Source organism: Hyperolius riggenbachi, chromosome 7, assembly GCF_040937935.1.
Source record: "Hyperolius riggenbachi isolate aHypRig1 chromosome 7, aHypRig1.pri, whole genome shotgun sequence".
Classification (NCBI taxonomy): Eukaryota; Metazoa; Chordata; class Amphibia; order Anura; family Hyperoliidae; genus Hyperolius; species Hyperolius riggenbachi.
Window position 1 is genome coordinate 63,936,415 of NC_090652.1, and position 27,499 is coordinate 63,963,913.

At 46.7% G+C, this 27,499-nt stretch overlaps 1 protein-coding gene across 1 annotated transcript; it reads left to right on the forward strand.

Annotated features, from left to right (window-relative positions):
- Positions 1–1,069: 1,069 nt before the first annotated feature.
- On the forward strand, positions 1,070–27,358 carry LOC137526025 (troponin T-like). The gene is made up of 2 exons (XM_068247237.1): positions 1,070–1,130; positions 26,814–27,358. The coding sequence occupies exon 2, from the start codon at positions 26,888–26,890 to the stop codon at positions 27,356–27,358; it is 471 nt and encodes a 156-aa protein (XP_068103338.1). The 5' UTR covers positions 1,070–1,130; positions 26,814–26,887.
- Positions 27,359–27,499: the final 141 nt, after the last annotated feature.

A 27,499-nucleotide genomic window follows, 5' to 3' on the forward strand; every position in this document is an offset into this window, starting at 1 on the left:
AGTATAGGTAGGTAGGAATTGGGTCCTCAGTATAGGTAGGTAGGTATGGGGCCCTCAGTATAGGTAGGTAGGTAGGTATGGGGCCTTCAGTATAGGTAGGTAGATATGGGGCTTTCAGTATAGGTAGGTAGGTGTAGGGGATGCCCCTCCCACCCCTCCCACCTGTCCGCCGCTCATCCCCCCGCACATCTGCAAGCAGCGGCTTAGCTATGCCTCGACTCCAGCGTGGAGCCTGGAGAGCACAGCCGGAGACCTCTCTCTCCCTCCTCGCTGTTTCCCCAATGCTCGGTTTCTACTTATGACGCAATCAGCGTCATTAGCAGAAGTCGGTCACTTGGGGAACAGTCAGGAGTGAGAGAGAGGTCTTCGGCTGTGTGCTCCAGGCTACACACTGGAATCGAGGCATAGATAAGCTGTTGCTTGTAGATGTGCCTGGGGAAGGACGGAGGATGGGGGGGAGGGAGGGAGTGAAGGACGGGCGGAGTTGTCGTGATCAGAGGACTCGGAGGCCAGAAGAGTGCGAGTCTGGGAAGGAGGCTCACAGGACACTCGTCCATAATTGATCCAGAGCACCATGACAACAGGATCCGGGGCGGTGCCCTGGATCAAACTCCCTAGCGACGACGATAATTCACCCTCTGTCCTGCTGGCAGCGGCTCTGCATATACAGGCGGCAACCTTCTGTAGTGTATGGGTGCTCGTTGATGATGACCTCATCAAGCAAGGGCCCTAAAAGACACACACTACAGAAAAATGCCTTCATTGTAATGCAGAGCTACCGGCGGGACAGAGCGCCGCTGCCTTCATATTACATCAGAGAAATGGAGGAGAAAGGAGCACAACAAAGGACCTGTGCATCTGAGGAGGAAGGGGAGCGCGTCAGCTACACCTCGTATCTCGCCAGGGAAGGTCTTCTGGGGGCCGCCTCTTCCACTTAAAGGCGCCTTATGGAAAATCCATCTCTGGCCTGTATTTTCTACACACAATTGTTTTTTGTTTGTTTTTTTTCATTTAATTTACACATCAAATTTTTACAGGTTTACTTTTGTTTTATAGTGTGAAGAGAATAATTCCTGTGGAGGAAGTTGCACATCTAAATAGTTTACTACATACAGCTAGAGATCTAACTGGTAAGAAATTCTTCATTTTGAAATGGGTATTCTTTTCTAACAGGAGAGGGTGGGGGAGGGGTGTGAGCAGGAGAAGCAGGCAGGAAATTGCATGTGCTGGTCTTTGGAGAGGGGAGGGCAAGGGAGGAGATACAAGAACCAACTGTACTGTCCTATGAAGAGGGGTGGGTGAAAAGACGGGAACCTACATGTGTTGACTTATGACAAGGGGACAGGAGGAGAAGGAAGAGGCTGCTTGCACTGTTTTATGGAAAAGGAAAGGGAGAAAAGGCAATTTTTCACTGAAACTATTTCTGCAACACATAATTTTATACAAAGTAAAGAAAACAGACTAGCAATAAATAAATAAAAAAAAACATTTGCTTAAAGCAAACTTGTGAGGAGAAAAAAAGTTATGGCTAAATACTTACGTAAGTAGTGGAAAGCCTTTGAATGATCCAGAGTTTTTGCATGTTCTCCTCGACTCCACAGCTGCTGGTCAGGACTGTAACGAATGGTGTAGCAACACAGACATCTGATTATGTGTGATCTGCAGAATCACCGATAATACAGACGCAATACCTAATTATGTGGTGATCTGCAGAATCACCAATAATGCAAGTATAGCTAGCAGAATAACAAGGTGTATAGTGCTTGGTGCAACAGTAACTGAATAGTTTACCTAGACCTCACCAGAGGAGCTCAGGGGCATATCCAGGATTTTCAAGGGGGGGATTCCTGAAAGCGGCATGTGGGCGTGGCCAAAACATGATGTGCGTGGAGCCAAATACTAGCAGTTTCTAGGCGAAATTGCACCCAGGGCGAGGGCGTAAAATGTGCCCCAATGTGGAGACAGGTATAGGTGCCCACAGTATAGGTAGCCAGCCGAGTATAGGTAGCCCATATAGTTGCCCCCAGTATAGGTTAGATAGGTATATGGCTCCAGTATAGGTTAGATAGGTATATGGCTCCAGTATAGGTTAGATAGGTATATGCCCCCAGTATAGATTAGATAAGTATATGTCCCCCAGTATAGGTTAGATAGGTATATGCCCCAGTATAGATTAGCTAGGTATATGCCCCAGTATAGATTAGATAGGTATATGCCTCCAGTATAGGTTAGATAGGTATATGGCTCCAGTATAGGTTAGATAGGTATATGCCCCAGTATAGATTAGCTAGGTATATGCCCCTCAGTATAGCTTAGATAGGTATATGCTTCAGTATAGGTTAGATAGGTATATGTCCCCCAGTATAGGTTAGATGGGTATATGCCCCCCAGTATAGATAAGATAGGTATATGCCCCCCAGTATAGGTTAGATAGGTATATGCCCCAGTATAGATTAGCTAGGTATATGCCCCAGTATAGGTTAGATAGGTATATGCCCCAGTATAGATTAGCTAGGTATATTCCCAAGTATAGGTTAGATAGGTATACCCCCCAGTACAGATTAGCTAGGTATATGCCCCAGTATAGATTAGCTAGGTATATGCCCCAGTATAGATTAGATAGGTATATGCCTCCAGTATAGGTTAGATAGGTATATGGCTCCAGTATAGATTAGATAGGTATATGGCTCCAGTATAGATTAGATAGGTATGTGCCCCTCAGTATAGCTTAGATAGGTATATGCCCCTCAGTATAGCTTAGATAGGTATATGCCCCAGTATAGATTAGATAGGTATATGCCCCAGTATAGGTTAGATAGGTATATGCCCCAGTATAGATTAGCTAGGTATATGCCCCTCAGTATAGCTTAGATAGGTATATGCCCCAGTAGCCTTCATCCTGCATGCAGCTTCTATCTTCTGCTTGTCCCAGCGCGCATCGCATCGGTAAGAGCTCTCACTGTGATGACATGCGGTACGTCATCACAGGGGGCGCTGTTACCATAGCGACAGACGCCGGGACAGGAAGTACATTGAAGCCGTGCAGGAGCCAGGCACTGTAAGTGTACATTCTTCTCTCCCCGCAGCTCTGCCTTACGCCCCCCTGCCAGCACCAACCGAGGCCCCCGCAGCGCCGCACACATCAAAACACACCGGATACTATCTAAGGTCTGAGCGCTAACACATGAGTATTCGCAACAGCAGACAGGTTGCGAGTGAAGACTGAAGGCTTTTGAAGCAGAAGAGACCCCACGGCCGCGCCCACCACCAATCAGCCAATCCGGAGCGCCGTGAGTCTCCTCTGACGTCAGCCGACCGGCTGGTCAGCTGACGAGCCTCCTCTCTGCATAAAGGTCCTGTTTCCGCGCGTGCCCACGCGATACAGCAACTCTATGAGCAATGGACAACCCCGTCATCGGCGTACTAGACGCCAGAGGAACGGGCGAAGTCCCAGAGCAGGGAAGCGAGGCGGCTGCGGAGACACCCTGCATGCCCGCAGCCGCTGCTTCCATGGATGTTACAAGGACCCTCTTCTTTATGGCTGTACTACTGTCTGTGCAGACTGCAGTCGCACTGCACATGTGCAATGCCCAGTAGCAGTGGCGTAGCTACAGACCTCTGGACCCCAATGTAGAATTTGGATGTCACGTAGAAGAACAGTAGGAGAGCTAATCTTGTTCTTGTGATCTATTTTTTTTTTTGTGTGTGTGTGTGGCCCACTTGCATATACAGCCCTGTCAGTCAGTCGCAGCTGGCCTTTGGCCCTTTGGTGGTAATTCCTACTGTGCCACTGCCAGGCCCAGCACATTCAGTGACTACCTGTGTGTGTGACAGGCTACAGCTGCACATTTGTAATAGTAATCCCTGCATACCTGTTCACTGCACCTGTGTGACCACACGCTGTTTAGTATACCAGTCCATGCATACCTGTTAACTGCACCTGTGTAACAGCACATTGTTGTACCAGCAGTCACTGCAATCTGTTCACTGCACCTGTGTAACCGTACATTGTATTAGTCAAGTCAGTGCATACCTTTCACTTCATCCCCCCCAATATGGACAAAACAGGCAGAGCCAGAGGCAGGCCACCTGGCAGGTCTGTTCGAGGTCGCGCTGTCTTGATTTCGTGTGGCCCTCGACCAAAGTACAGTGTTCAGAAGAAGGCCCGTGCCATCAACCCCTAATATTGTCAGGACGTAGTTGACTATTTAACACAAAACACCTCATCTTCCTCAGCTTCCGCACAGAAGCGTGACATATCTTCCTCCTCCTGCTCTGATTCTGGCACCCGACTTAACACTCCGTCGGCAGCCATCACCAAAGTGCCATCATCACAGGGCTCAGCAGTGTGGAAATGTTTTTGTGTGTTTGCCTCAGATGAGAGCAATGCCATCTGTACTCTCTGCCACCGAAAATTGAGCCATGGAAAGACCAAGAACCGGGGATGATCGGAAAGATCGGATCGCAAATTCCGTTCCACTGGAAATCACGGATTCCGTCTGTGTTAAATTCCTTCGCAATGAAAATTTCGCCGGATTTGTACGAAATTCCGCGGAATTCCGGATTCCGTTGAAAACTTTTTAAAAGTCACTAAAGTAACCTTGTTTATCGTATATGGTGGCCCATGGTCCCTATTAACTTAGTCCTCCTTCCTTCCTCCCTCGCGGAGGGAGGAGGGTCTCATCTTCCAGGGAATTGTAGTATTTCAAAAGCCAGCTTACATACCAAGGCTGGGAATTGAACCCAGGACTCAGTGTGTGGTAGGTAACTGACTTAACCACTATACCACCAACACTACATGCTGAAGCCAGCCTAGCATGTGCCATTATGATCAATCCAAGAGAAAAATTAGCTTGCTTAAGGATTTGTAGCCAGGCATGGCCTGGCCTTTTGTGTTCAACAGTTGTCCGAAGAGAACCCCAGATAGCCAGGTAGATTCATCTCTCTCTCTCTCTCTCTCTCTCTCTCTCTCTCTCTCTCTCTCTCTCTCTCGTAGGGATGGTCACCGCTTTCCGCGGAATTGTATTTTTCAGAATTTTTAGGCGGAAATTCGTCATTCCGTTCCGTTTGGTCGGAATGGAATTGCTTTTTCAATCTGGCGGAATTCCGAAAATGCCTGTGAAATTCTGCCGGTATCTGTTGATGGTTTTAAGCGGAAAATTCAGTTCAATGGCATCAAGTCCTAGAGAGAGAGAGAGAGAGAGAGAGAGAGAGCTCATTTTTCTCTTGGGTATATCACAATGGTACATGCTAGGCTGGCTGCAGCATGTAGTGTTGGTGGTGGTATAGTGGTTAAGTCAGTTACCTACCACACACTGAGACCTGGGTTTAATTCCCAGTCAATGTGAGTTGGCTTTTGACATCCTACAAATTGTTAAGCAAGCTAATTTTTCTCTTGGATTGATCATAATGGTACATGCTAGGCTGGCTTCAGCATGTAGTGTTGGTGGTATAGTGGGTAAGTCAGTTACCTACCACACACTGAGACCTGGGTCCAATTCCCAGCTACGGTATGTAAGCTGGCTTTTGAAATACTACAATTCCCTGGAAGATGAGACCCTCCTCCCTCTTCCTTTCTCCTCCTCCCTCTGGAAGGAGGGAGGAGGAGAAAGGAAGGAAAATAGATAGATGAGGAAATAAATTTAAATTCCGTGGAATTCCGTTTTAGAGCTATAGCAATTCCGTTTCGACCGGCGGAATCGGAATTGGCCCAATTCCGGACGGAATCGCGGAATTTAGAATTCCGCGGAATCCAGCGACCATCCCTAACCAAGACCCGCGTAGGGACAACTACCTTACGAAGGCACATGATTACAAAGCACAAACTGCAATGGGATGACCACCTGAGGAAAAGCAGCACACAAAAGCAAAGCCACACACCGCAGTGGAAGATACCAGGCCACAATTATTTCTCAAAAAAGGTGATACCTAAACTGTACCGTGATTTTGAAAGGCAAGTGGTAACATCTCTGGCACGCAACGTTGGGTCAAGGGTCCATCTGACCATGGATGCCTGGTCTGCAAAGCACGCTCAGGTCTGCCCGAAGACTAAGTCAGTCCCCACACACAGCATCTCCGCCTGCACGCCGTGTGACTGCCTGCACCAAGACTAAGTCGGTCCCCACACAGCATCTCTGCCTGCAGGCCGCTTGACTGCCTTCTCCGCCACCACCAACAGGGTCCAGGTCTCCAGGTGGATTCCTGAGTTTTTAAAATAAGTTTTCTGGTGCATGTACATGCCTGCCTAATTTTTCTGGCTGCACTGCAGCTGCAACAACAAAACAAAAGGCATGTACATGTTTCAATTCCTCTTCGTGATCTTTACTTTGCTGCGGTGAAGAGGCTTGCGTATCACAATGAAGCAATGACTGCCGGCTATATGAGTGTCTCAGGGAAGGGGGGGGGGGCACACCCAAGATAATAAGGTTGTTGCTTCATTGTGGACAGACCAAATTCGATCAGCTGGACAGTCATTGCTGTTCTGTCATTCAGCTACCTCATCCCAGCGACCATATGGGCTTGAAAACCGCTTTCGCCTGCACTCTGGCCATGGTGCGCACCAGTCCAGCACAGCCACCATTACACAAACAGCTGTTTGCGGTGCGTTACACAGTGAGTTTAGTCTGTCAGTGTGAAGCAGTAAACTAATTACACTCCCTGATTGATGTACACACATGCAAGATGCTTGAAAGCACTTTAGGCCTGCAATTTAGCATGCAATGTGATTTCTGCCCTTAAAACGCTGCTGTGAGTCAAATCTGGATTTTTCTCGTGGACTTTTGGCATGTATTCCACTCCGCCATGCCCCCCTCCAGGTGTTAGACCCCTTGAAACATCTTTTTCATCACTTTTCTGGCCATCATAAATGTTTCTAGTTTTCAAAGTTTGCCTCCCCATTGAAGTCTATTGCGGTTTGCAAAAGTTTGCAAGTTCGCGAACCTTTGCAAAAGTTCGTGAACCTAAAATCGGAGGTTCGGACCATCTCTACTCCACACTCCTTCAAAGGAAAACCACTATCCAACAGTGCCATAATAATCACAGACATTGGTGATATTGCATATAATACAGAAGCCATATTTTTCATTTTTCTGTCTACTGTGGACTATTTCAGATGTGTATGTATGTTCAGAAGCTGCCTGGCTTTGGGGGTATAATTGTCATCTGGCTGAAGGAAGCTGCTAATTTGATTGGCTGTCTGGCAGTGTAAAGTACATTTGCATTCAGTTTCCTCTGGACACTGTAGCCTCCAGCATGGAAAAAGGTAATTAGTTAACGACCCACTCTTTTGTCTTGAATCTGCTGAAAAGGTGTTGCATTGCTTTGAACTTTGTATGCATGTAAACAGCCCTGTTGACCCAATATACAATCCGGACTAACTGAGTCTGGAAAGTTGGAAGCTAAAACAGAAACCTTTAAAGTTTGCATATCACAGCCAGCAATTAAATTATATCTAGACGTGTACCCTGGGGATACGCTGCTTGCTATAAAAGTCCGCACAGGGCCTTCACAACTTGTAGTTCCCTGGAGATAGCAAAGATGCTAGAACTGCCCTGGTCCAACCAGCCGCTGCGTTCTCCCGCAAACAACATTCAGACCTTCATGCTGGTAATGTTTTATTCCCGTTTTTATTTTTGAGAAAACTGTCTTGTTGTGTGTCTTTGTAATTTTTTTTTTTTTTTGTATATATTACTTTCTGCACTGTTCCACTTTTTTCTGGAATATTAAATATTTATTTAATAAGCTTGACTTCTGATGTACTAGCAAAAACTCATAGGGCTTGATTCACAAAAGAGTGCTAACTGTTAGCACTGCCGTTTTCACACGAATTTTCGCATTACGCGCAATCGCGATTTTTTGCGCGGAAACGATATCGATTTCGCGTGAAAATTCGCATTTGCGCGCAAAAACGATATCATTTCACGCAAAAATTCGCGCAATGCAAAAATTTGCTCGAAAACGGCCGTGCTAACAGTTAGCACTCTTTTGTGAATCAAGCCCATAGTCTGGGAAGAGACTGCAGTGTAATTTGCGCTACAAGTTCAGTGCCTGATTGTGCCTAGAGATGGCCCAAACCTCAGATTTTCGGTTTGCAAACCGCGAGCGCGAACTTCTGCAAAAGTTTGGTTCGCGCAAACTTTCGCGAACCGCAATAGACTTCAATGGCGAGGGGAAACTTTAAAAACTAGAAGCACTTATGCTGGCCAGAAAAGTGATGGAAAAGATGTTTCAAGGGGTCTAACACCTGGAAGGGGGCATGGCGGAGTGGGGTACATGCCAAAAGTCCCAGGGGGGGGATCTGGATTTGACGCAAAGCAGCGTTTTAAGGGCAGAAATCACATTGAATGCTAAATTGCAGGCCTAAAGTGCTTTCAAACATCTTGCGTGTGTATACATGGATCAGGGAGTGTAATTAGTGTACTGCTTCACACTGACAGACCAAACTCACTGTGTAACGCACCGCAAACACCTGTTTGTGTAGTGACGACCGTGCTGGACTACTGCGCATCATGGCGAGATTGCTTTTCCTCACTCACAGTGATATCAGGTAATGTCTGACTGCCTTATCAACTTTCGATGGTTCTTTCTCTACCATTGTTAAAGCTTACATCTATTTTTCTTAAATTACATTTTCTGCTTGCTGTTCAGTACCTGCATCGAGAATCTATTATGGAGGGCAAGTCTGCCATTGTGACCACGGGTAATGGCCGGGGAATCAGGGTTCGATTCCGGTCCGGAGTTGGAGCCTGAGAAACGGCTACCACCACACATCCAAGGAAGGCAGCAGGCATGGCATACACGTCTCGAGGTAGTGACCAAAAATAACAATACAGGAGAACTTTCGAGGCCCTGCTGTATATGAGATGAATCAACTTTAAATCCTTTAACAAGAATCTGTTATGGAGGACAAGGATGACACCACTTGCCTTTCACAAGAATGTGTTATGGAGGGCAAGTCTGTCATTGCGAGTGACCACGGGTAATGGCTGGGGAATGCTGGTTCGATTCCGGTCTGGAGTGGGAGCCTAAGAAACAGCTACCACCACCACACATCCAAGGAAGGCAGCAGGCACGCTGTGGGCAAAGGAGCAGGAACGGCTAACATCACACATCCAAGGAAGGCAGCAGGCATGAAATGCACGTCTCGAAGTAGTGACCAAAAATAACAATACAGGAGAACTTTCGAGGCCCTGCTGTATATGAGATGAATCAACTTTAAATCCTTTAACAAGATTCTGTTATGGAGGACAAGGATGACACCACTTGCCTTTCACAAGAATATGTTATGGAGGGCAAGTCTGTCATTGCGAGTGACCACGGGTAATGGCTGGGGAATCCTGGTTCGATTCCGGTCTGGAGTGGGAGCCTAAGAAACAGCTACCACTACCACACATCCAAGGTAGGCAGCAGGCACGCTGTGGGCAAAGGAGCAGGAACGGCTAACATCACACATCCAAGGAAGGCAGCAGGCATGGCATGCACGCCCCGAGGTAGTGACCAAAAATAACAATACAGGAGGACTTTCGAGGCCCTGCTGTATATGAGATGAATCAACTGTAAATCCTTTAAGAAGAATCTATTATGGAGGACAAGGATGACACCACTTGCCTTTGACGAGAATCTGTTATGGAGGGCAAGTCTGCCATCCATTCAAGTTAAAGGTATGTACTGACTGCCAGGTATAATACAATGTGCAGTAGAGTAGAAGGAGAGACGGGGCACCACTTCTTTAAAATCCCTTTATTCCGGTGAAAGAAATAGCAGGTACATAGCAGTGGGGGTAAAAGGGCACTTTTTACCCCCACTGCTATGTACCTGCTATTTCCCCCACCGGAATAAAGGGATTTTAAAGAAGTGGTGCCCCGTCTCTCCTTCTACTCTACTGGATACAACAAGTCTGCGTATGTGCACGTTCTGTGTCCCGTCTCCGGTGTGTCTGCCCTGCTGCATTTAGTGCCAGGTACTGTCATTTTCCTCTCCAATTCCATTGCATAATACAATGTGCAGTAGCAGATGCAGTGAAAGGTATGCAGTGACTGCAAACAGCCATTTGTGTAGTGACGGCCATGCTGGACTGGTGCGCACCATGACGAGAGTGCAGATGATGGCGGCTTTCCAGCCCATATGGTCGCCGGGCTGAGGTAGCTGAATGACAGATCAGTGACTGTCCAGCTTATCAAATTTGGTCTGTCCACAATGAAGCAACAACCTTATTATCGTGGGTGTGCCCCCCCCCCCCCCCCCCCAAGACACTCATATAGCCGGCGGTCATTGCTTAATTGTGATACGCAAGCCCCTTCACTGCAGCAAGATAATGAACACGAAAGGGAATTGACACATGCACATGCCTTTTGTTTTGTTGTTGCAGCTGCAGTGCAGCCAGAAAAATTAGGCAGGCACGTACACGCACCAGAAAAATTAGTATAGCGGCCGCTGCTAGCAGCGGCCTTAAAAATTCAGGAATCCACCTGGAGTCCTGGACCCTGTTGGTGGTGGCGGAGAAGGAAGTCAAGTGGCCTGCGTGATGCTGTGATGTGTGGGGAGCGAGTTAGTCTTGGGGCAGGCAGTCACACGGCATGCAGGCAGAGATGCTGTGTTAGGGGACTGACTTAGTCTTGGGGCGGGCAGTAGCCCTCCGGGATCCATGCCTCATTAATTTTGATAAAGGGTAGGTACTGAACACTTTTGGGACTTAGGCGACTTCTCTTCTCAGTGACAATGCCTCCAGCTGCGCTAAAGGTCCTTTCTGACAGGACGCTTGCGGCAGGGCAAGACAGAAGTTGGATGGCAAATTTGACAGCTCTGGCCACAGGTCAAGCCTGCGCACCCATTAGTCCAATAGTTCATCGCTGCTCACACTGTCTACATCCACACTTAAAGCCAGGTAGTCGGCTACCTGCTGGTCCAGGCGTTGTTGGAGGGTGTATCCGGAAGGGCTAAGGCGTTGGGCTAAAGAATGTCTGCATGTCCAACAACACCATGAGATCGCTGGAGCATCCTGTCCTTGCCTGCGTGGACATGGGAGAAGGAACAAGGGGGTGACTGTCAGACATTGGCTTCTTCCGCTTAAAGATTTCCTTCACAGACACCTGGCTGCATAGGCAGAGGAGCAGGAACTGCTCAAGGTGAGAGGTGGAGTGGAGGAGGGTGGCTGTGATTGTGAAGGTGCAAGGGAAAAAGAGGCTGAAAATGATGCACCTGGAGGAGGAAGAGGAGAAGGAGGGTGGCTTTCCTTTTGTGTGCTGCTTTTACTCAGGTATTCTTCCCCTTGCAGTTTGTGCCTTTTCTCCATGTCAGTGATGAGCGAAAATGCAAATATTCTTTTCGCCGAATTTTCGCGAAAATAAGTACTATTTTCGTTTCGAAAGGCGAAAATTCGCCGAATATTTTCGCATTAATTTTCGCCTAAAGTCCGTTTTTTTCGCGTTGAATTTCTAAGCCCCCTTATAAGCTAGAATCACCAAATTTGCAGAGTATATTAAAGAGAACCCGAGGTGTGTTTAAAGAATGTTATCTGCATACAGAGGCTGGATCTGCCTATACAGCCCAGCCTCTGTTGCTATCCCAAACACCACTAAGGTCCCCCTGCACTCTGCAATCCCTCATAAATCACAGCAATGCTTTGAGGCTGTGTTTACATCTGTAGTGTCAGTCTCAGCTGCTCCCCCGCCTCCTGCATAGCTCCGGTCCCTGCCCCCGTCCCATCCCTCCAATCAGCAGGGAGGGAAGGGATGCAGGCGGGGACTGGAGTTCTGCAGGAGGCGGGGAGAGCAGCAGACTGACACTATAGAGATAAACACAGCCAGCTCTGACAAGCTGTTTGTCAGCAGCGTGGCTGTGATTTATGAGGGATTGCAGAGTGCAGGGGGACCTTAGGGGGGTTTGGGATAGCAACAGAGGCTGGGCTGTATAGGCAGATCCAGCCTCTGTATGCAGATAATATTCTTCAAACCCACCTCGGGTTCTCTTTAAGGAGATATGTGGGTACAAGAGGAAAAAGAAATTTTTCAAAAAGACCTTATAGTTTTTGAGAAAATCGACTTTAAAGTTTCAAAGGAAAAAAAGTATACATTTAAATGCAGTAAATGACAGTTACTGTAGCAAACCTAGCAGTAGTGTAAATTTACTAATATCAAAAGAAAGGGCCAAGTGTAAGTGCCATGGGCTAAGTGTCAAGTGCAAACTGCCAAGTGCAAAGGGCCGAGTGCCAAGTGCAAAGGGCCAAGAGCCAAGAGCAAGTGCCAAGTGCAAACGGCCAAGTGCCAAGGGCCAAGGGCCAAGTGCCAAGTGCAAACGGCCAAGTGCAAGTGCAAAGGGCCAAGGGTCAAATGAAAAGGGCCAAGTGCAAAGGGCCAAGTGCAAAGAGCCCTTGGCTCTTGGCCCTTTGCCTTTGCACTTGGCCCTTTTCATTTGACACTTGGCCCTTTGCACTTGGCCCTTTGCCTTTGCACTTGGCCCTTTGCACTTGCAATTGGCCTTTTGCCTTTGCACTTGGCCCTTTGCACTTGGCCCTTTGCACGTGCAATTGGCCCTTTGCACGTGCAATTGGCCCTTTGCACTTGGGCCTTTGCACTTGGGCCTTTGCCTATGCACTTGGCCCTTTGCACTTGGCCCTTTGCACTTGGCCCTTGCACTTGGCCCTTTGCACTTGGCAGTTTGCACTTGGCACTTGGTCCTTTCTTTTGATATTAGTGATTTTACACTACCTCTAGGTTTGCTTAAAGGGATACTGTGGGGGGGTCGGGGGAAAATGAGTTGAAGTTACCTGGGGCTTCTAATGGTCCCCCGCAGGCATCCTGTGCCCGCGCAGCCACTCCCCAATGCTCCGGCCCTGCCTCCAGTTCACTTCTGGAATGTCAGACTTTAAAGTCTGAAAACCACTGCGCCTGCGTTGCCATGTCCTTGCTTCCCCTGATGTCACCAGGAGCACACGGCACAAGCACAGACCATACTGGGCCTGCGCAGTATGCTCCTGGTACCATCAGCGGGAGTGAGGACATGGCAACGCAGGCGCAGTGGTTTTCAGACTTTAAAGTCTGAAATTCCAGAAGTGAACCAGAGGCGGGGCCGGAGCATTGGGGAGTGGCTGCGTGGGCACAGGATGTCTGTGGGGGACCGCTAGAACCCCCGGGTAACTTCAACTCATTTTACCCCGACCCCTCCAACAGTATCCCTTTAAGTAACTGTCATTTACTGCATTTAAATGTATACTTTTTTCCTTTGAAACTTTAAAATCGATTTTCTCAAAAACTATAAGGTCTTTTTGAAAAATTTCTTTTTCCTCTTGTACCCACATATCTCTTTAATATACCCTGCAAATTTGGTGATTCTAGCTTTTAAGGGGGCTTAGATATTCAACGCGAAAAAACGGACTTTAGGCGAAAATGAATGCGAAAATATTAATGCGAAATTTCGCCCTTTGAAGCGAAAATAGTAGTTATTTTCGCGAAAATTCGGCGAAATCGAAAATGGGATTTTCGATGCGAAAATGGCTTTGGCGAAAATTCGCAAGCAACACTGCTCCATGTGCCTTCGTAAGGTGTTGGCCTTTCCACGGCTCAATTTTTGGAGGCAGAGAGTACAGATGGCATTGCTCCGATCTGACACATTAAAAAAATGTCCAAACCGCTGAGCACCCCTGGGGTGATAGCACTATGGTGGCATCAGCTGCTGACGTTGAAGGGCATGTTGGCTGGCTGTACATAGGTGGCGATATATGGCGCCGGACACTGCCACCAGCTGTTTCTGACAACGAGCTCCCCCTGCTTCTTTCAGGGACTCGTCTCCTCCTACTCCTCTCTGACTCCCCCTCTGAACTGTCCCCCTGTTCATCTCCTCTATTGGGAACATATGTGGCATCCGTATAATTGTCATCATCATAATCATCCTGCCCAGCTTCGCTTTCCTCAGACACCTCCAAAACTGCACAAACAGCAGGTACTTCATCATCCTCCTCCTCACACATTACGTCCAAGGAGAATCGCTGCAAGACAACTCCTTTTGGGAGACCTGGAAACAAACTGGCAAAAAACCCAAACAAAATAATCAGCACATCCAAAATGACCAATTCTGGCTACAATACTTCAAAGACCTATACAGAGATATTCATACAGTATAAAAGAACTCAGCCCAGAGCAAGTACAAATATTCAGCAAATTAAAGAACCTGGAGGAGAAGGTGAAAGATTTTCAAAACCCACTTGACACACCTTTCACACTGGAGGAAATAAAAGAGAAGATAAAATCCATGCAAGGCAAAGAAGCTAGTGGCACAGATGGAATCCTATCAGAAATGATCAGATCTGGCACCCCAGAAATCCATGCTGCAATATGGAAACTATTCAACCTGGTCCTGTACGCTGGTTACTTCCCTGGAGTCTGGAATGAAAGACTCATAACTCCCATTTACAAGAGTGGAGATCGCTATGACCCAGCCAACTACAGAGACATCTGTGTGAGCAGCACACTGGGAAAACTGTTCAACAGCATCCTGAATAAGAGAATCCTCACCTTTCTCACACAGCACAATGTTATCAGAAAGAACCAAGCAGGTTTTATGCCAAACCATCACACCACCGACCACATATACACCCTGCACACCCTTATCAAGCACCATGTACACAGACGAGGAAAGGGAAAAATATTTGCCTGCTTTGTGAACTTTAAAAAGGCTTTTGACTCAGTGTGGCATCCAGGTTTGTTCCTGAGACTCCTAGAGAGCGGAATAGGAGGAAAAACATATGATGTCATAAAGAGCTCATACACTGGGAACAAGTGCAGTGTGAAAGTGAATGGGAAAATAACACATTTTTTCCTCCAGGGTCGGGGGGTAAGACAGGGTTGCAGCCTGAGTCCAACACTTTTCAACATCTACATCAACAAATTAGCCTCAGCCCTAGAGGCTTCACCAGCACCAGGACTCAACAGTGAAATTCCTACTGTACGCAGATGACCTCTTACTGCTATCGCCAACTAAAGAAGGTCTACAAGACAGCCTAGAAATCCTGGAGAAATTTAGCACAACATGGGCACTCCCCATTAATCTAAAGAAAACCAAAACCATGGTGTTCCAGAGGAAAAACAGGCCAGCCCAGAGCCCATCCTTTATACTCAATGACTGAAATCAGCACAACTGATAAATATACCTACCTTGGTCTGGAATCAACCAATCAGGAAGCCTTAAGCCAGCCATGGAGGCGCTAAAAGCCAAGGCATGCCGAACGTTCTATGCCATCAGGAAAGAACTGTACCACATCAAACCACCAGTAAAGGTCTGGCTGAAAGTATTTGACAGTGTCATCACCTGTAATGATCCGTCATACTCTGCTGATCAGAGTGAGCTCAAACAGACTAGTTAGAAATACAACAGTAATGAATACAGCAAAATGACAGTATTTTAATAAAGGTGTGATCACACGTGTTTGGGTGCACAGTAGCTCAGGAGTACTCCTAAGTGATAGCCCCTGGCTGTGGGGTCTATCACTAAAACTAGAGAGGTTGTACAAGCATGGTCGGTAACAGATCGGTCAGGTCGCAGTGCAAAATCGGTAAACAGAAACCGTAGTCAGAGTATAGCCAAGGTCGGCAACAATCAGATATGCGGAAGTACAGAATCAGAAGGCTAGGACAGAGTCGAGGTCGGGCCGGGGTCAGCAACAAGACAGGTAGGCAGAGTACAGAATTGTGAGGCAAAGGATAGTCAGAAGTTCAGGCAAGGTTCATACACATAAAGGCAACAATATCAATTTATAATTATAGCTATCAATCAATTCCTAGCTATGTGTGAAATCCCCGGGGTCCTGCCGGATCAAAGCACACTGGGAACTAACTAAGGTCTGAGAGCTTAACCGCAAAGTTTAAGCAACAGCAGACAATGCTCCACTGAAAGCCCGGGTCTTAAATACAAAGGTAATCCCCGCGGCTCCCCCCAACTCGCCCAGCCAATCAGCGGCGAGATTCAGACCAGAGTTGTCAGCTGACCGGCCGGTCAGCTGACCTTCCTCCTCAGCGCATAAAGGTCCTGTCTCTGGGTGCGCGCATGCGCCCTTCTGCTCAGATGCACCCTGGAGAGACCTGACCTGGTGGGAAGCGATGCCGAGGAGGCAGCAGCGGATCAGAGTGAGCTCAACGTCAGACGTGAGAGCGGCGGTCGCTCCGCTCTCCGCTGCAGAGGTAATTTTGCTGTTACTGACATTACCCCCCCCTGAGGCATGGCCTCTGGACACGCCCCTGAAGCACATTCAGGATGCAACAAATGAAACTGTTGTTTTAATTCTTTAGCATGGAGATGACGAGCCGGGAGCCATGACCTCTCCTCAGGACCATATCCCCTCCAGTGGACCAAGTACTGTAACGAGTTCTGCACCCTACGAGAATCCAAAATCTCCTCTACCTCATACTCAGGTTCTCCATTGATAATTACCGGGGGGGGGGGAAGAGGACTCAGCATACACAGCTGGTTTAAGCAAAGAGACAAGGAAAGACTTAACGCCTTTCATAGTAGCTGGAAGGGAAACTCTGTATGCTACTTCATTGATTTTTTATGAAATGGGGTATGGACCAATATACTTAGGCCCCAACTTAACTGATGGCTGTCTTAGGGCTACGTGGCGCGTAGATACCCATACCATGTCTCCCGGGGTAAAGTCCCATTCAGGTGAACACTTCCTATCAGCCTGCCTCTTTTGTATATTAAAGGCCTTTTCCAGGTTGGCTTTTACCAATGACCAAATTCTCTTACACGATTTCTGCCAGTTGTCTAATGCTGGAAAAAGAGAATTGGATGTAGGTAAGGGGCAAAATTTTGGTGACTTTCCAGAAACCACCTGAAATGGAGAGTACCCAGCGGAAGCGTTTTGAAGATTATTGTGGGCAAACTCCGCAAAGGGAAGAAACTTTACCCAGTCCTGCTGTGAGTCAGCCACATAGCATCAGAGGAACTGTTCCAGTGACTGATTCATTCTCTCAGTCTGACCATTGGTTTGGGGGTGAAAGCCCGAGAAAATAGACAGAGTGAGGCCCAAATGCTGACAAAAGGCCCGCCAAAACTTGCACACAAATTGCACCCCTCTATCTGACACTATATTAACCGGTATTCCGTGTAAACGGAAGACATGAACGATGAAAAGGTCTGCCAACTCTTGGGCCGAGGGAAGCTTTTTTAATGGAACAAAATGGACCATTTTACTAAAACGATCTACGATAACCCAAATGACTGTATTCCCCTCAGAATTGGGGAGTTCTTCCACAAAATCCATGGATATGTGAGTCCATGGTTCTGTGGGAGTGGGTAATGACTGCAATATACCCGCAGGAGCCTGTCTGGATGGCTTACTGCGAGTACATATGGTACAGGAGGTAACAAAGTCCTTGCAGTCATTTCTCCATGAAGGCCACCACACACTGCGAGACAAGAGCTCCTCAGTCCTGCCTATACCAGGATGCCCTGCGTTTTTGTGGCTATGAAACATCTGTAGCACCTGTAACCGTAGATGCAAAGGAACAAACAATACCCCATCTGGCTTCCCCTCTCGAGCCTCGGACTGATATGGCTGCAGTGTGACTGCCAGGTCCTCCATGGGTTCTGTGGCTGCTATCACAATATGTTCCGGCAAGATGTTGACAGGGAGTGAGTGTTGTACTGTCTCCGGTTCGAAACAACGGGACAATGCATTGGCCTTCACATTGTTATTACCAGGTTTATACGTAATTATGAATCGGAATCATGAAAAGAAGAGTGCCCACCTAGCTTGTCTCGGATTGAGCCTCTTAGCACCCTCAATATATTCCAGATTCTTGTGATCTGTGTAAACTGTAATCACATGTTCTGCCCCCTCCAGCCAGTGTCGCCACTCCTCAAATGCCATTTTTATGGCCAAGAGCTCCCTGTTGCTGATGTCGTAATTTCTCTCTGCTGGAGAGAACTTACGGGAAAAGAAAGCACAGGGGTGTAAGCGCCCCTGAGACCCAGAATATTGGGACAGTACAGCCCCCACTCCAACTTCAGAGGCATCTACTTCCACAATAAACGGGCGTGAGACATCTACGTGATGCAAAATGGGAGCAGCACAGAACAGGGACTTGAGCTGATTAAAGGCCTCACAGGCTTCCTGAGACCAATTGTAAGTATCAGCCCCTTTTTTCGTCAAATTGGTGAGGGGTGCCACTACTGAAGAAAATCCCTTGATGAACTTTCTATAGTAGCTTGCTAAACCTAGGAAGCGTTGGAACGCTTTCAAACCAGCAGGCTGGGGCCAGTCCAGCACTGCGGAAACTTTCTTGGGGTCCATTGATAAACCATGCGAGGAGATGTTGTACCCCAAGAAGGCGATCTCAGACACCTCAAACAGACATTTTTCTAGTTTTGCATACAAGTGATTCTCTCGGAGTTTACCCAAGACAAACTTTACATGATCCCTGTGTTCCTTGAGGTTGCGGGAGAAAATCAGGATGTCATCCAAATATATGACGACAAAGCGTCCCAGAACATTCCTGAAAATTTCATTAACAAATTCCTGGAAGACCGCGGGGGCATTACACAACCCGAAGGGCATCACCAAGTACTCGTAATGCCCATCGGGTGTGTTGAACGCGGTCTTCCCCCTGTCTGATTCGAATCAAGTTATATGCCCCTCTCTGGTCCAGTTTGGAGAACACTTGCGCCCCAGAAACTTGAGCAGACGAGTCATCAATTAAGGGTAGTGGATAACAGTTGGGAATCGTTATCTTATTAAGTGCCCTATAATCAATACACGGGCGCAATTCACCATCTTTTTTCTGGACAAAGAAAAAACCCGCCCCTGCTGGTGACTTGGAGGGACGGATAAACCCCTTCTCAAGGTTCTCCTTGATGTAATCTTTTATAGCAAGTTGTTCTGGACCTGAGCAGGGATGAGCAGAAACTACGCCAGTGCGAATTTACGCATCGTAGTTCGCATCTACGCATCATAGTTCATAGGCGAAGTTTCAAACCTACGCTTACGAATTTACGCGTAGCGAAGTACCGCTACGCGTAGCTTACGCCCACTATGCGTAGTTAACATGTGTATTGCATAATGAACTACGAATGCGTTACTCGCGGCTAATTTTCCGCATGCGATTGTATGCATACAAATTTACGCATTGGAAAGGGGAATGTACGCATAGAAGGGTTCCCAGTATATGCATTTCTAAAGAAATTAATGCGTACAATTTTATGCACACGGGCATAAGTATCCGCATACACTACGCTTCGCACTACGCGTAATTGCGTATTTTAACGCGTATTCTACGAAATGCATACGAAGCGAATATTTGTTTTCGAAGCCGTAGTTTGGTGAAGCGTAATTGCGTAAAACTACACGTATTTCCAGTGTAGCGAAGTTGGCTGACTACAACCATCCCTGGACCTGAGAGGTTATAAAGGTGCCCCCTGGGAGGCATGGTACCTGGCCTCAGATCAATGGGGCAATCAAACTCTCTGTGTGGGGGAAGCTTATCAGCTGTTTGTGGACAGAAAACATCTGAGAATTCAGAATAGGGAGAAGGAACACCCTCCATAGCAACCTCAGTGGAACACAAGGTAATTTTCTCAAGGCAGGAAGATTAACAAGCGGGGGACCAGGCCAGTAATTGTCCTGTGTTCCAGTCAATCTTAGGAGAGTGTTGGCGTAACCATGGGAGTCCCAAAACAATCATTGCGGATGACATCTTTAGTACATAGAATTGCAGTTCCTCCCTATGCAAAACTCCCACATGACAGGTGAGAAGAGGAGTTTGCGAGAGAGGTTGTTTGTTCTGCAGTGGAGAGTCATCAATAGTGGTTACGTAAATCTGTCTGTCTAAGGGAAGAATAGGAATTTCCCATTTAGAAACCAGACTCAAATCAATAAAGTTAGCTGTAGAACCCGAATCCACAAAGGCCTGCGTGCAAAAAACTTGACCCTTCCACGTCACAGAATAAGGTAATAACATTTTGGAAAACTTCGGAGGTAAAACAGGTTCGCCTAGGGTAGAACCTCCAACTACATCTAGGCGGAGAAGTTCCGCCTTCTTACTGCAATTTTGTATGAGATGCCCTTTTTCTCCGCAGTACAAACAAAGGCCCTCCTTACGCCTTCGGGTCTTCTCTATCTATGACAATTTTGAATGACCGATCTGCATTGGTTCATCCAGAGTAGTCGTGACTTGTGGGGTGGAGACAACCATTCTGGGAATACCCAGTGACCTGCCTTGTTTATAGTACCGTACCCTGCGATCAATTTTGATAGCTAAGGAAATAGCCTCGTCTAATGTCTTGGGCTCAGGATGGCTGATCATGATGTCACAAACTGAATCAGAACAATCCAGTAAAGCATAATGTTCCCATCTGGAAGAGACCACCCACTTTCTGAACTGTGAGGCGTAATCTTCCACAGTACCATGCCCTTGGTGTAGCCTTTTTAAATTCCTTTCTGCAGTGGCTGCAATGTCTGGGTCATTGTATATGACCGCCATGGCATCAAAGAAAGCCTGAACTGAACTTAAGGCCTCATGACCCTCAGGCAGGTTACAGGCCCATTTTTGCGAATCCCCAGTCAGCAAGGTTTTAATTAATGTTACCCGCTGTAGCTCCAAGCCTGACGCAATGGGTCTCATTTCAAAGTATGATTTGCATCTATTTCTGAAATTTCTGAAGTCTGACTTATGCCCTGAAAATTTTTCAGGTAGAGCCATTTTTGGCTCACGGACCAAGGAGGGAGGCGATGATGATGCAGATCTCTGTGGACGGTTAACAGCTTCAGTCAAAGCGTTCAACTGAGCCTGTTGTGGTGTCACAGTGGCATTTAACTACGCTACGGCTGCGGTTAATGCTTGGATCTGAGCCTCCATAACAACTTTGGTTTGCTGTTATGTAATGATCAGTGATACTCTGCTGATCAGAGTGAGCTCAAACAGACTAGTTAGAAATACAACAGTAATGAATACAGCAAAATGTCAGTATTTTAATAAAGGTGTGATCACACGTGTTTGGGTGCACAGTAGCTCAGGAGTACTCCTAAGTGATAGCCCCTGGCTGTGGGGACTATCACTAAAACTAGAGAGGTCGTACAAGCAGGGTCGGTAACAGATCGGTCAGGTCGCAGTGCAAAATCGGTAAACAGAAACCGTAGTCAGAGTATAGCCAAGGTCGGCAACAATCAGATATGCGGAAGTACAGAATCAGAAGGCTAGGACAGAGTCGAGGTCGGGCCGGGGTCGGCAAAAAGACAGATAGGCAGAGTATAAAATCGTGAGGCAAAGGATAGTCAGAAGTTCAGGCAAGGTTCATACACATAAAGGCAGCAATATCAATTTATAATTATAGCTATCAATCAATTCCTAGCTATGTGTGAAATCCCCGGGGTCCTGCCGGATCAAAGCACACTGGGAACTAACTAAGGTCTGAGAGCTTAACCGCAAAGTTTCAGCAACAGCAGACAATGATCCACTGACAGCCCGGGTCTTAAATACAAAGGTAATCTCCGCGGCTCCGCCCAACTCGCCCAGCCAATCAGCGGCGAGATTCAGACCAGAGTTGTCAGCTGACCGGACGGTCAGCTGACCTTCCTCCTCAGCGCATAAAGGTCCTGTCTCTGGGTGCGCGCGTGCACCCTTCTGCTCAGATGCACCCTGGAGAGACCTGACCTGGTGGGAAGCGATGCCGAGGAGGCGGCGGCGGAATCCGCCGTGACGTCAGACGCGAGAGCGGCGGTCGCGTCGCTCTCCGCTGCAGAGGTAATTTTGCTGTTACTGACATCATCCCAATCCTACTGTATGGAAGTGAAGTATGGGGCCCCACCACCTACCCAGACCAATCAAAATGGGAATTCAGCCCAACAGAAATATTCCACCTTGAGTTCTGCAAACACCTTCTCCATGTCCATTGGAGTACTTTAAACAATGCCTGCCGAGCTGAGCTTGGATGATTCCCATTACTGCTTGAGATACAGAAGAGAGTGTTGTCCTTCTGGGCCCACCTACAGAGCAGCAGCCCTGACTCACCCCACTACAAAGCCATGCTGCACAATATAGACCAAGAAAAGCCGTGTGCACTGAAAGTCGTGGTCAGCTCTATACTCCCTCCAACCCCCGACCCACAGGTCATAACAGAAGTCCAGATAAAGCACACCACAGCTAAGAGCAAAGAGGAAAATAGAGGAGTGAAATAAAACAGTCACAAAAGCTAACCATATACCAGTCTCTACAAAGAGAATATAAAATGGCCCCATACCTGGAAAAGGGGCCATACCTGGAAAAAAATATGGGGGCGCTAATAATAAGAACTAGATGGATTCTAGTCAGGATGCTGGCTATGTTTCTGATGGCTGTATGTAGCTCCACCCACCTTGCCAAATTTTAACCCCAGTCACCCAGTTACCCACTGTGCTTACTGTAGTTTGGGAACTTTGACTTTTATACTGTGAGACTTAAAGCTGTTTACATTTTCTCATTGAAGTCAATAGGGAAAATTTGATTGGTTGTTTGTGGCTCCACCCACTTGTTTGGGTCCCCATAATGTGACAGAATTTTTCAGCTTCACCCCATGACAAAGCGACTCAAGTTTTGGTGAGCCTATCTTTAAAGCTGTATGAATGGCAAAAGTTTAAAATTTTACAATGAAAGTCATGGAAAAAATGGAGTCTTCGGGGGGCTGCCACAGGGGCATGGAGGGTAGGATTGCTTAACAGTGCACAAGGAAGCAACCTATTCGGGTATGAGCCAAACAAGTGTGCAAAATTGCATAATTATACCCCTAAAACTCTGGGAGAGGTAGCGTATAGAAAATTGCTAAATTTTCATTGGTCGATGGCAGCTCCACCCAGTTTGGGGTGCCCTCCAAAATACATATTTTTATTTGGGGTGACACCAACAATATGTGGTCCGAATACGGGGAGTGTAGCTTCAAAATTGTACGAGTGGCAGTGATTTAAAAATTTTCACTGTCAAAGTCAATACAAAAAAAGCGGTCTTTCTGGGTCTGCCATAGGGGCGTGGTGGGTTGGATTGCTTATTAGAAAAATGGCAAAAGTTTAACATTTTACAATAAAAGTCATGGGAAAAACGGGGCCTTCGGGGGGCCGCCACAGGGGCATGAAGGTTGGGATTGCTTAACAATGCACAAGCAACCTATTTGGGTATGAGCCAAACAAGTGTGCAAAGTTGCATAATTATACCCCTAAAACTCTGGGAGGAGTAGTGTATAGAAAATTGCAACATTTTCATTGGCCGTTGGTAGCTCTGCCCACTTTGGGGTGCACCCCAAAATGCATATTTTTATTCGGGGTGACACCAACAATATGTGGTCCGAGTTTGGAGAGTGTAGCTTCAAAATTGTACGAGTGGCAGTGATTTGACAATTTTCCCTGTCAAAGTGAATATGAAAAAAGGGGTCTTCCGGGGTCTGCCGAAGGGGCGCGGTGGATGGGTACACAAGCAACGTACTTCACTATAAGATAAATATGTGTGGAAAGTTTGGTGCTTGTACCCCTAAAACTGTAGGAGTAGTAGCATATAGAAAAAAGGGGGGGGGGGGGCGGAGAAGAATAATAAAATATAATAATAAGCTGAATTTAATAATAAGCTGAAAACAATCGAAGAACAAGATGTTGGCTATTTCCATAGCCAACATAATAAGAATGAGCTGAACTCGAAGAATAATATGTTGGCATTTAAAGCCGACATTATAATAATATTAATAAGAAGACGAACAACAAGCTGAACTCAAAGTACAATATGTTGGCGTCTTTAAAGCCAACATAATTAGATTATTTTCACTACAGTGGCCCTTTAAGTTTTATGGTAGAAGGTAGGGGGTAGTTGGGATTAGGCATTGAGGTAAGGGTTAGGCAGCATAGATAGGAGTAGATTGAGGTTAGGAGTGGGCAGGGGAGGGCTCAGGTGATGGTTATGTATAGGTTAAGTCATAGTATAATATCAGTACATTTACCGTTATTCTACTTAAGTTAAAATTACATAGTAGAATATTGATACATTTATCGATAATCTATTAACCGATAATTCTGCATATATAATTTGTAAGTTTGTGTCTATAACTGGAAAATCGATTACTTTTACAATTAGATAGTACATTATCTATGAATTTACTGATATTCTACTTATGGTAAAAATAGATAGTAGAATATTGGTAAATTTACAGAGACTCTACTAACCGATAATTCTGCACCTATAATTGGTAAATGTGTGCACATAACTGGAAAATATGTGCCCATTTTAACTAGCATCTGTTTTTTATGTATGTGATACACAGACACATACAGAGGGTTGCAAAAGTATTCGGCCCCCTTGAAGTTTTCCCCATTTTGTCACATTACTGCCACAAACATGAATCAATTTTATTAGAAGTCCACGTGAAAGACCAATACAAAGTGGTGTACATGTGAGAAGTGGATTGAAAATCATACATCATTCCAAACATTTTTACAAATAGATAACTGCAAAGTGGGGTGTGCGTTATTATTCGGCCCCGAGTCAATACTTTGTAGAACCACCTTTTGCTGCAATTACATCTGCCAGTCTTTTAGGGTATGTCTCTACCAGCTTTGCACATCTAGAGACTGAAATCCTTGCCCATTCTTCTTTGCAAAACAGCTCCAGCTCAGTCAGATTAGATGGACAGCGTTTGTGAACAGCAGTTTTCAGATTTTGCCACAGATTCTCGATTGGATTTAGATCTGGACTTTGACTGGGCCATTCTAACACATGGATATGTTTTGTTTTAAACCATTCCATTGTTGCCCTGGCTTTATGTTTAGGGTCATTGTCCTGCTGGAAGGTGAACCTCCGCCCCAGTCTCAAGTCTTTTGCAGTCTCCAAGAGGTTTTCTTTCAAGTTTGCCCTGTATTTGGCTCCATCCATCTTCCCATCAACTCTGACCAGCTTCCGTGTCCCTGCTGAAGAGATGCACCCCCCAAGCATGATGCTGCCACCACCATATTTGACAGTGGGGATTGTGTGTTCAGAGTGATGTGCAGTGTTAGTTTTCCACCACACATAGCATTTTGCATTTTGGCCAAAAAGTTCCATTTTGGTCTCATCTGACCGGAGCACCTTCTTCCACATGTTTGCTGTTTCCCCCACATGGCTTGTGGCAAACTGCAAATGGGACTTCTTATGCTTTCTGTTAACAATGCCTTTCTTCTTGCCACTCTTCCATAAAGGCCAACTTTGTAAAGTGCATGACTAATAGTTGTCCTATGGACAGAGTCTCCCACCTGAGCTGTAGATCTCTGCAGCTTGTCCAGAGTCACCATGGGCCTCTTGACTGCATTTCTGATCAGCGCTCTCCTTGTTCAGCCTGTGAGCTTAGGTGGATGGCCTTGTCTTGGTAGGTGTACAGTTGAGCCATACTCCTTCCATTTCTGAATGATCGCTTGAACAGTGCTCCGTGGGATGTTCAAGGCTTTGGAAATCTTTTTGTAGCCTAAGCCTGCTTTAAATTTCTCAATAACTTGATCCCTGACCTGTCTTGTGTGTTCTTTGGATTTCACGGTGTTGTTGCTCCCAATATTCTCTTAGACAACCTCTGAGGCCCTCACAGAGCAGCTGTATTTGTACTGACATTAGATTACACACAGGTGCACTCTATTTAGTCATTAGCACTCATCAGGCAATGTCTATAGGCAATTGACTGCACTCAGATCAAAGGGGGCCGAATAATTATGCACACCCCACTTTGCAGTTATTTATTTGTAAAAAATGTTTGGAATCATGTATGATTTTCATTCCACTTCTCATGTGTACACCACTTTGTGTTGGTGTTTCATGTGGAATTCCAATAAAACTGATTCATGTTTGTGGCAGTAATATGACAAAATGTGGAAAACTTCAAGGGGGCCGAATACTTTTGCAACCCACTGTATATTGTACACACACACATACATACTAGTGTTGGGCGAACATCCAGATGTTCGGGTTCGGGGTGGTTTGGCCAAACATGCCCCCGATATTCGGCATGTTCGGGCCAAACCCCGAACCAACCCGAACATGTCCCTTTGGGGCCCCCTATAGGGTCCCAGCATAAAGGGAGAGCATGCCCCGAGCGCGCGGGGGGGGGGGGGGGGGGGGGTCGGAAATGCCCCCCACCCCTCCCCGCTAAGCTCTCCCTTCTGCTGGACCCTATAAAATTACATTGAAGTCCCCCAAAGTACCTGTCAGGAGGAGGGCAGGAAGCGGGCAGCCGGAGATCACAGGCGCTAGTACCATCTGGTACTTCCGCCCTCTCTCTGACGCACTTCCTGTTTACATTTGTAAGTCGCGTCAAGAGAGAGCAGAAGTACCGCGATGACGCGTACGAGGGTACGCGTCATCTACATGAAGGAAGTACCAGATGGTACTAGCGCCTGTGATCTCCGGCTGCCCGCTTCCTGCCCTCCTCCTGACAGGTACTTTGGGGGACTTCAATGTAATTTTATAGGGTCCAGCAGAAGGGAGAGCTTAGCGGGGAGGGGTGGGGGGCATTTCCGACCCCCCCCCCCCCCCCCGCGCTCGGGGCATGCTCTCCCTTTATGCTGGGAACCTATAGGGGGCTTTGTTCGGCCGGACACGGCTGTGTCCAGCCGAACACATTTGGCCTGTTCGGGTTCGGGCAACGTGGCCGAGCACCCTCCCGAACACCATGAGGTGTTCGGGGGGTGCCGAACGGAACCCGAACAGGCCAAAATCCGGGCGAACCCGAACAGTGGCGAACACTGTTCGCCCAACACTAATACATACGGACCCGTTGTCTGTTACCACTTTTGTTGCAAATCAACCTACTGTGTAAAATAATGTATTTACTTATTTTTTACTATATTTCAGGTGTTTATCCCATAGTTGCCCTCACCCACAGATCATTTGGGAATCTGACTGCTGTTGAGACCACCTTCAAGGACATGGGCATTGAGAGGATCTTTGCGTTTGAGAACTACACTCTACAAGATCACTTCAAAACCAGAGGGAGACATGAGGAAGTGCTGAAGTTCTTGTATGAAGTTATTAAGGACGTCCAGTTTCGAGTGGAGGATAAAACATGGGATCCCAAAAACGAAATGTGTGCAAGAAAACAGTTTGTTGTGAATTATGTTCATGAGAGAGAGAAGAAAAGAGAAGAGGAAACTCTACAGAAAAATAAAATGATGGAGGAAGTAAAGAAGAAGAGGGAGTTGGAGAATCAGCAAAAGCAAAGGGAGCAAGAGAGTCAGAGAATGAAAGAGGAGCATGAGAGGGCCTATAACATGAGGAGGGAACAGTTGGAAAGGCAGAGACAGGAAGAGAATGCCAATCGTAACAAAGAATATGAGGAACATGTAAATATCAAACCGAAGAATCCTTTTTTTGGTATCTTTAAAAAGGGTAAGAAGTAGAACTCCCTCGTGCAAAGTGACTTTAGCCCTGAAACTGTATGCATCAGGCTGTTCTGTCACATGTGATTTTCTTTCTGAAAGACATGATGCCTGCTTTATTAAAGGTGGTAATCAGCGGGCGTACATTTAATAAAGGCACCA